Source organism: Dasypus novemcinctus, chromosome 13 (assembly GCF_030445035.2).
Source record: "Dasypus novemcinctus isolate mDasNov1 chromosome 13, mDasNov1.1.hap2, whole genome shotgun sequence".
Classification (NCBI taxonomy): domain Eukaryota; kingdom Metazoa; phylum Chordata; class Mammalia; order Cingulata; family Dasypodidae; genus Dasypus; species Dasypus novemcinctus.
In genome coordinates this window covers 91,510,375-91,519,488 of record NC_080685.1, presented here as the reverse complement: position 1 = coordinate 91,519,488, position 9,114 = coordinate 91,510,375, and the positions used below count along the sequence as shown (strand labels likewise).

Sequence of the window (9,114 nt, the reverse complement as noted above, 5' to 3'; positions counted from 1 at the left end):
AGCCCATAAAACCCGCTCAGTCGGAACCGGGGCGCTCCCGCAGGCTCTCACCGCCCCGGCTCGGCCCTCTGCGCGCGGCCTTGGCTCGGGCTCTGGAGAAAGTGGATTTGGGGTGGATTTGGGGGGTGGTGGCAGCTTCCTCCAGCCTTCAGAAATCTCACCTGCACAGCCTCGTCCATTTCCCATCCTGACGCCGGTCTACCAGGACGCCTGCTCTACCCCCCCAGCCCCTCCTTAGGATTTCCCCTCCCCTCCTTAGGATTGGAAATGTCAGTCACATTTTCTCCTCCCTCACCTCCTTTTTTCTCTACCCCTGTTGCCTTAACTCTGTCCCCCTAATTTCAAGCCTTCTTCCTGTCATTGTCACCCTGCTCCACCAAACACCGTGCCCTCTCCCCTCCGTCCATCAGACCTTTCCTCCACTCCCTCCTCTCCTTCCCTCCCAGCAAACCCCGATGATGGATGCTGGGTCTCCTTGGGCTGCCAACCCCACCCCTGGGGGCACCTTCTCTGTCCCCAATGCCACGACCCCCTGGCTGGGCCGGGATGAGGAGCTGGCCAAGGTGGAGATCGGGGTCCTGGCCACGGTCCTGGTGCTGGCGACAGGGGGCAACCTGACCATGCTGCTGGCCCTGGGCCAGTCAGGTCGCAAGCACTCCCGCATGCACCTCTTCGTGCTGCACCTGGCCTTGACCGACCTGGGCGTGGCGCTCTTCCAGGTGCTGCCCCAGCTGCTGTGGGACATCACCTACCGCTTCCAGGGCCCCGACTTCCTCTGCCGGGCCATCAAGTACCTGCAGGTGCTCAGCATGTTCGCCTCCACCTACATGCTGCTGGCCATGACCCTGGACCGCTACCTGGCCGTCCGCCACCCCCTGCGCAGCCTCCAGCAGCCCGGCCAGTCCACCTACCCGCTCATCGCGGCTCCCTGGCTGCTGGCCGCCATCCTCAGCCTCCCCCAAGTCTTCATCTTTTCCTTGCGGGAGGTGATCCAGGGCTCAGGGGTGCTGGACTGCTGGGCGGACTTCCGCTTCCCCTGGGGGCCTCGGGCCTACATCACGTGGACCACCCTGGCCATCTTCGTCATGCCCGTGGCCGTGCTCACGGCCTGCTACAGCCTCATCTGCCACGAGATCTGGAAGAACCTGAAGGTCAAGACGCGGGCTGGGCGGGTCGAAGCGGGGGCCCGGAGGACCCGGGACAGGCCCCCAGGGCGCGCCCCAGCCGCGGCCACGCGGGGGCTGCCGTCCCGGGTCAGCAGCGTCAGCACCATCTCCCGGGCCAAGGTCCGGACGGTGAAGATGACCTTTGTTATCGTGCTGGCCTACATCGCCTGCTGGGCACCCTTCTTCAGCGTCCAGATGTGGACGGTGTGGGACGAGAACGCACCTGATGAAGGCGAGTGTGTGGTTCGTGGTGGGGGGGGAAGAGCAGGGAAGGCGGCACGGGGGGCTTGATGCAGGCGCCGCCAACTCAGCCCCTCCCAAGGCCAGGCAGGTAGCAAATGGGCGAAGCAGGAAAGAAAGCTGGTGCTTCTGCCCCCTGTGCAAAGGGGCAGCTACAACTCCTGTCAGGCCAATGGATGGCACGGGAGTATCTTTGATGTGAAATTTCCTGATGTTAGTTTCAGTAACTAATTTAAAAACTAACAAAATATGACCGTTGATGTATTTGGCCAACCAACCCCTGCTTTGCTTGATGAGCTTTGGAAGCATAGAATGAGAAAGCCGAGAGGGATTTTCACATGATCCTGTCCAGGAGGGCAATCAGTGGCTCACAAACTGTCTTTCTCAACCCTCTATCCTCCTGTGCCTGCACATGACTTTGGATTGCTTCTCAACAGCTATTTCCAATTAATTTCAAGTTCAAACGGTTCAGTTTGCTAATGACAGAGACAGGCTCAGAGAGGGAACGTGACTTGCCCCGGGCCACACAGCCAGCAAAGTGAAAGTAGAACCCAGGTCTTCCGTGTCCCTGTCTCTTTCCTCAACTCCTGCCCCACCCCTAACCCTGGTTCTAGAAGTGATGAGGAGAGGAGTCTTCCTCTTAAGTGAGAAACAAAATATGACCTTCCAGGAGGCCTGGACGCCTGTTGGTCTTTTCATTTTTTTTTCTGGGATGGGGTAGATGGCAGCCTCCTGGGCTGTGGACAGCTCGGATGGTCTGACCATCCAGGCGTGAGTTTTATCTCAGGATAGCAGGAGTCATCAGCAGCTGAAGGGTTGGAGAGCAGTGTTCAGAGGCCTTTGTTCCTGCTCCCTCATGAGGCAGGAGTGTCGGCCTGTCTGGGTGGCTGTGAGTAGGGTGACCGTGCTATTTGCAGGGCCTCACGTGGCGGGCACAGGCCAGGATGGATAATGGGCACAGCACGTAACGACCTAGGGACCTTCCGACCTAGGGAATGGCCTCTGTGCACAGGCTCCTCTGGGAAGTCCCCGAGAGGGTTCACTGCCCAGCAGACCCACGTTACCAGTTCCCACCAGTTCTTAGGGAGTTGTCCCCTTCCCTTACGCTTTTGTCTCCAATCTCATTTTGCTCATGCTAGGACGTGCTCAAGCCAAATGCTTTGCCTCGCTGGAGAGGTGAAATAGGGGGAAGGCTGTTCATGAATTTTACACAATCCTGCAAATAAAAGCATGGAATAATACCAAATCACCATGGTTCCATTTTATCCCTCCTTAACTATCTTTTTGACTTCAGTCTGGATTAGGTGCTATTTGCAGATTTCTCTTGAAGGAATGTGCATATTCATTCTAACCAGTTGTAGGGCCCCCCTGGTCTGGCCAACCTTAGTAGGAGAGAAGGAAGGAGAGTTTCCTAGTGCCAGGTACGTTCGGTCCTCATGCTCGTTTTGGGTGGCCTTCTCTGTTTTACATCTTGTGCTTCTCTCTTGGCAGATTCCACCAATGTGGCTTTCACCATCTCCATGCTTCTGGGCAACCTCAGCAGCTGCTGCAACCCCTGGATCTACATGGCCTTCAACAGGCACTTGCTGCCACACCCCCTGCGCCAGCTTGCCTGTTGTGGGGGTCCCCCGCCGCAGATGCGCAGGCAACTCTCCCATGGCAGCCTCTCCAGCCAGCGCACCACCCTGCTCACCCGCTCCAGCTGCCCCCCCACCCTCAATCTCAGCCTCAGCCTCAGCCTTAGGCCTGGACCCCAGGAGTCACTGAAAGACTTAGAGCAGGTACATGGGGAAGCCATCACTGTGACGGGCATCTTCTAGGACAGACTTCTGGAGTCTGGTGCTGCCCACAGCGTTTGTGGGCGTTCTCTGCCCATCGCAGGCAGCTGGTGTAAAAGCAGGAAGGGTTAGGGTTGGGGTTAGGAGGACCTCGGTTTGGGGTAGGGCAGGGAAGCTAGAATGGCCCCCGTACCCGTGGTGTCACAGCTACCCTGGCTCAGCACTGCCCTCGTTAGCTCCAAACTCAGGTGCTGCGAGTCCAAGAGGCTCAAACCGCCTGCCCCCCGGGTTGTACCCTATTCACATGGTATTTGTGGACACCCAGGCGCTGGGTGTGGGGGAGGGGCCCGGATCTGAGCATGCCTAGGATGGCACTGTCTGGTGATGCACAGGTGGCAGGAACCCTGAGGCGGGTCTCCTGCCTGGGCTACTTGTCCCACCCTTAAACTGACCAGCCTAGGCCTGCCCAACCCAGAGAGGAGGGAGGTGGAAAGCTGTGAGGAGGACCCTGTTTGGATCCTGGAATTGGTGTGTGTGTGTGCAGGAAGATTGCTTAATGAAGAAAAGCGAATAGGTAGGTGGGACTTTGCCTGCCTCTGCCCGGCTGTCTGCTAAAGGGAGAGGGTCTATACAAGGTGCAAGATTTACCTGGTCCAGGATTTACCTGGGGCCTGGTGACCACTCTGCAACTGCTAGTTCATCTTGTCCCTATACCATCCCCCTTTGCAGGTGGGTGATGGAGAAAATGTTGTATATCCTTAGTTGTATGGCCCTTTGGGATGAGGGTGGTCAGAAGAAAGGGAGGGAAGGAGGAGATGAAACTGGTCACTGTAAAATTAACACCAAGAGGGAGCCTCATAGTGAGAGGGGTTGGTAGCCCTTCCTCCCTTTCCCCCACCAAAGTATCCAGACTGCATCTTTCTCTGGGGCTGCACAAAAAAGACATCGACACAATTCAGAGTGATCGTGGCTCTGGGTTTCCTTGAGGCTCTTCAGAACCTCCATTATAGATCATAAGGATGCTGTGATGAAGTCAGGAGACCAGGATTTGAATCTCAGTTCTGCCTTTAAGGATCTGTATGCCCTTGGGCAAACCACTTCCCCCCAGTTTCCTTGACTTTGCAAGAAGAGAAATGGGTGGTCTAACCAGCTGGCTCCAGAAGAATTGATGGATTTGCACGACAATGACATTTACACCCTTTGACTCAGCTCCAGTGACTGTGGGTCCTACCCTTGGCATGCGGCCCAATTCCAACGTCCATTTGGTGACACCGCATCCTCCTTTGAGGCCAGGAGAGACAGCAGGGCAGGGTAGACTCTGGGGCTTTGCCTATTCCTCCTCATAACCTCCAGTGGGATTTATATCAGGAGTGGAGCTTCCCTCTCGCCAATTCTGGATCTAATTTAAGAGACAGTTTTGATTAGGGGAAAGAGCATTGGCCGAAAGTCGAGCGACCAGGGTCCCAGTTCTGCCACCACCGCTGACCAATATTTACTGTGGATGTAAAAGTGGTTTGCAAACCCAGGGGCTCTATATTAGTGTATGGATTACTAATCTAATCAAGAGCTCCTAAGAGAAACTCTAGGGAGTTCTCTGCACCCTAATCCTAGGAAGTTTAGAGAAATGACTATGACTTTTCAGATGTATTTCTTTAAGAGGCCATTTATTGCATGGCATGGCTGTGGCTGTAACCCTATAAAGCTGAGAGAAAGAAGCAGACTTGGCCCAATGGATAGAGCGTCCACCTACCATATGGGAGGTCCATGGTTCAAACACCGGGCCCCCTGACCCGTGTGATGAGCTGGCCCATGCACGGTGCTGCCACGTGCAAGGAGTGCCCTGCCTTGCAGGGGTGTCCCCCTTGTAGGGGAGCCCCACGTACAGGGAGTGTGCCCCGTAAGGAGAGCTGCCCAGCGCAAAAGAAAGTGTAGCCTGCCCAGGAGTGGCGCTGCACACATGGAGAGCTGACACAGCAAGATGACGCAACAAAAAGAAACATAGATTCCTGGTGCCGTTGATAAGGATAGAAGCAGTCACAGAAGAACACACAGCGAATGGACACAGAGAGCAGACAACGAGGGGCTTGGGGGAGGAAGGGGAGAGAAATAAATAAAAATAGAAATGCTGAGAGAAGCTCCATCAGTTCCTGGGGGAATGCTGACAGCCTCAGCCTCCATAGCTTACAGTACTAGTGACATCCTCGGCTCCCAATCTGCAACCAGCAAGGGAGAAAGGACAAGAAACAGATAAAAAATGAGTTCAAAAATTTCAGATTGGCTAAACACGAGCCACTATAAAGTTCCAAATTAAATTGTACCAAGTATCAAAGAGGGGCTGTAGCAGAAAGCCAATAAAATAGAAAGACCTATACCGAAGAGATAAACTGAGCCCGGAATAAATAAATACATCAGGTAAATCAGATACCAAGATATACCAACAAAAAGTTACAATCCATACAAAGAAACAGGAAGATATGGCCCAGTCAAAGGAACAAACTAAGCCTCCAGATGACATAAAGGAGTGGAGATAATTAATCATAGATATTCAAACAAATATCCTCAATAAATTCAATGAGGGAAAAAAGAGGCCAGTTGGCTCTAAGAAATCTCCTTAGGCTTACTTAAAAGAAGGAGTCAAAGGTGAGTGTTGTGAGTGCGTTAAGCACCCCAGGCCCTTCAGTGCTAGAGAACCAGAGAGTCTTTAATGCGACCAAGACTCAAGGCAGACGGGAAGACCCACATCATCCTCTTTGCTGGTCTCAGTGCCTGTTTCGTCCTCTGACATCCAGCCAGCTCTTCCAGTCCATCTGCCCCAGTGCCTCCCAGGTCAGCCTGAGCTCTTGAAGTTGCTCCTTCCCCTGCTTCATAAGCCCCCCTCTCTTCAGACTACAGTTTCTGAGCCCCAGTGCCTATAGTAGTTACTAAGTAAATCTTTGTTCATTATGATGACTGGGAGACAAAAGAAACATCAGTCTTAGACTCCCCAGGCATGGATTTGAGTCCTGGCCTCATGCCTTTCCTACCTGTATGAGTTTGGGCAAGTTGTCTAATCTCTCTGAGCAACAGATTTCTCATTTGTCAAATGGAAGTAATAGTGCCCCACCTCTTTGGGAGGACTGTGTAAGAATATAGACTATAGAATGCTCTGCTGGTGCTAGAGAAGATAATGGTAATCTGACTCCAGATTGCATCTGGTGGTGACTGTGATGGTTTGATGCTGGATGGACCCCAGAAAAGCATATTTTTAAAGCTAATCCATTCCTGTGGAAAAAATCTATTGTAGGTGGGAACTTTCGATTAGGTTACTCCAGTTAAGAGTCTTTTGATTAGGTTTCTTCATAAGGTATGGCCCAAAGTAGGTCTTAATTCTCTTTCTGGAGTCATTTTTAAGAGAATGAAATTCATACAAAGACAGAGAAAGCCACAGAAGCAAGAAGTTGAAGGCTAGGAAGCCCAGAGAAGGGAAAATTGAGCAGATGTCACCATGTGCCTTGTCATGTGACAGAGGAAACCAGGATCTCCAGCAGCTGGCCTTTGAGGAGGAAACATCGCCTTGATGATGCCTTGATTTGGACATTTTCCCAGCTTCAGAACTGTAAGCTTGTTAGCTAATAGATTCTCGTTTCTGGTATATTGCTTTTGGCAGCCTATCAGACTAAAACAGTGACTTCCAGGGCACTGAGCCCAAGAGTCTATAATCCAGAGAGGAAGAAGAGAAGCCATTCTTCTTCAATCCAGGTTGGCCAAAACACATTTCATGTCTACTCTTTGCCCTTTATAGGAGCCTGTCTTACCACTACTGAACTTTCAGTTCTGTATTGCTTGAAGGGAATTTACTTATGGTGGTGGCCTTGGGGCCTCACTGTTCCCCCCGAGGAAAGGCTGCACTTGATCTTTTCAGGAAAGCTGGTGCTGTCCTATGATGAAAACGTTGGGATGCAACTGGATGCCATGTGGGGGTAACAGTACTAGGGCAGCTGAAGAGCTTTGGGGTTCCGGGAGGTAGGCAGTCGTGCTCTCTGGGGTCAGTCTCATTTCTGGCAGCTAACACCAGGAGAAACTGAACAATGCCTATGTTGTCATGGGGACTGTGTGAAATACAGAACTTCAGTCCCTTCAACCCATGTGGGAGCAGGGTGTGAGGAGCTGGGCGGAACAGAGGATGGCAGGAGGGGGTTGATCTGTTGGCTGCTGAGATTTCTCAGAACTATTTTATTTGGTTGGCATAGGCTAGTAATTTATGTTGGTTTTTTATGTTGCTTGGCAGAGGCCAGTAATTTCCCAGATGACTGCATCTGTGTTTTGTATGTAAACAGGCTTTACCTACCAAGGGGCTAGAGGCTGGACTCGGGGTGCAGCAGCTTACTCCTGCTCAGGAACCCAGAGAGATCTTTGAAACATGACCAATAAAACACCCTAATATGCAGGAAATTTCTGGGCATCATTATTTCCTAGGGGCACTGATAATAGGATGTGCAAGATAAAAAAATGCCATCAAGGAGTGGGGAGGAAAAGGGATGGTGACCTTCACCCAGCTTCAGCAACAAATAGAAATGTCCTGGAGTTTACCTGGGTGCCACAAGGTGGCAGTGTGGAGCTGAAAGGTCCTGTACAGCCGGGCTGGGCTGGGCTGGGCAGCTCTGCCTAAGACTCAGAATAAGACCCCTTCTCTAGCCAAACGTAGCCTAGAGGCAGTGCAAAAAATCCAACATCTCCTGGAGGATCTGAACCAATAAGGACCCATAGGTGTGGACAAGCTGGAGAACTCTCCCACACCCTCAGCTTTAATACCATAAATTTGTCCTAAAGTTCTAAAGAGACATGGTCCCTCATTTGCTCCCATTCTCCTGAGACCCCTGAACACATGCCTCTGTATCTCTAGGTCCACAGAGGATGTGATTTGCAAGGGCAAAGGGCAAATGGTTTCTCTTGCAGGGTGAGGGGCCGAGTGTGGACATTCCTGCCTGCAAGGCAGTGAGGCACATGAGTGAGGATTTGAGGGAGCTAGTGGAATTGCCTTTCATGGGGACCTCAAAAAAACAGATGAGCCAAAGTTACTGAAATGTGTTCTGGTTTGGAGGCAAGGACATGGGTTGGCAGGCCCCTTGAGAGAGCAAGCAAATCCACCGATGCTGACCATGAAACACTCGCTCCCTGTAGTGGGGCTGGTTGGCCAATAAGACAGTGTCCCTCAAGGAATTTGCTGCCGCTCCATGCTGGGCATTTGGATGCTTGCCCTTTTAGAATATAAATTCATTGAAGACAGGTCCCATGTATTCTGGTGTACTGTATATTCTCAGTTCACCGTAGGCATGCAGTAAATCATCTACTGATTGCCAATATCAAATCAGTTTCTCTATATCTTATTCTAAGATAATTCTGGAGAGATTTTTATCCAGTCCTCAGCTATGGGGAACCTTGAGTGGGGCAGCACGATCACTCTCTGGAGATAACAGTGGCATAATTTGGGAAAATGTGGCTTCATTGAACTGGAGTCTGCTCCTCAAAGGGTGATAACTCATAGAGGAGATTATTCACACGGTTTTAAGCAGCTGGCCCTCTAACCCATGGAGGTATCACAAACAAAAGCCATTGTAAGCCATTTTATTTCTAGCCGCATGACTTACAGTGACTTTGAGGGTCAGTTCAAATTGTGAGCTGGCCCCAATCCTCAGTTTACTGGCCCAGACTCCTTAAGAGGTGACGCCAGCCTTCCTCAGCCATCTGAAAAGCCATCGGCACCATCGCCTGTCAGCCCTCTGGAAGTCATTCGATGGAGCCACACTTCCAACTCAGTTCTCACACAGCACTCTCCAGGAAGCCCTTCCCTTTCTCAGCAATCAGCGTTGCTGCTAATGTTAACCTCCACAATATATTTTCTTAAAAGATACATCCACTATAAAATGTCATACCTCTGAAACCAAACCCAG

At 51.7% G+C, this 9,114-nt stretch overlaps 1 protein-coding gene across 1 annotated transcript; it reads left to right on the top strand.

The window, feature by feature from the left end:
• The first annotated feature begins 458 nt into the window (after nucleotides 1-458).
• Nucleotides 459-3,285, top strand: AVPR1B (arginine vasopressin receptor 1B). The gene is made up of 2 exons (XM_004468773.3): nucleotides 459-1,398; nucleotides 2,898-3,285. The coding sequence occupies exons 1-2, from the start codon at nucleotides 459-461 to the stop codon at nucleotides 3,224-3,226; spliced, it is 1,269 nt and encodes a 422-aa protein (XP_004468830.1). The 3' UTR covers nucleotides 3,227-3,285.
• The last annotated feature ends 5,829 nt before the right edge of the window (nucleotides 3,286-9,114 follow it).

What these genes read in the sequence shown, in the direction of transcription:
- AVPR1B (XM_004468773.3), top strand. Translation starts at nt 459, where the DNA reads ATGGATGCTGGGTCTCCTTGGGCTGCCAACCCCACCCCTGGGGGCACC. An exon ending in CGAGAACGCACCTGATGAAG is followed by an intron (nt 1,399 to 2,897) that starts GCGAGTGTGTGG and finishes CTCTCTTGGCAG; the next exon opens with ATTCCACCAATGTGGCTTTC.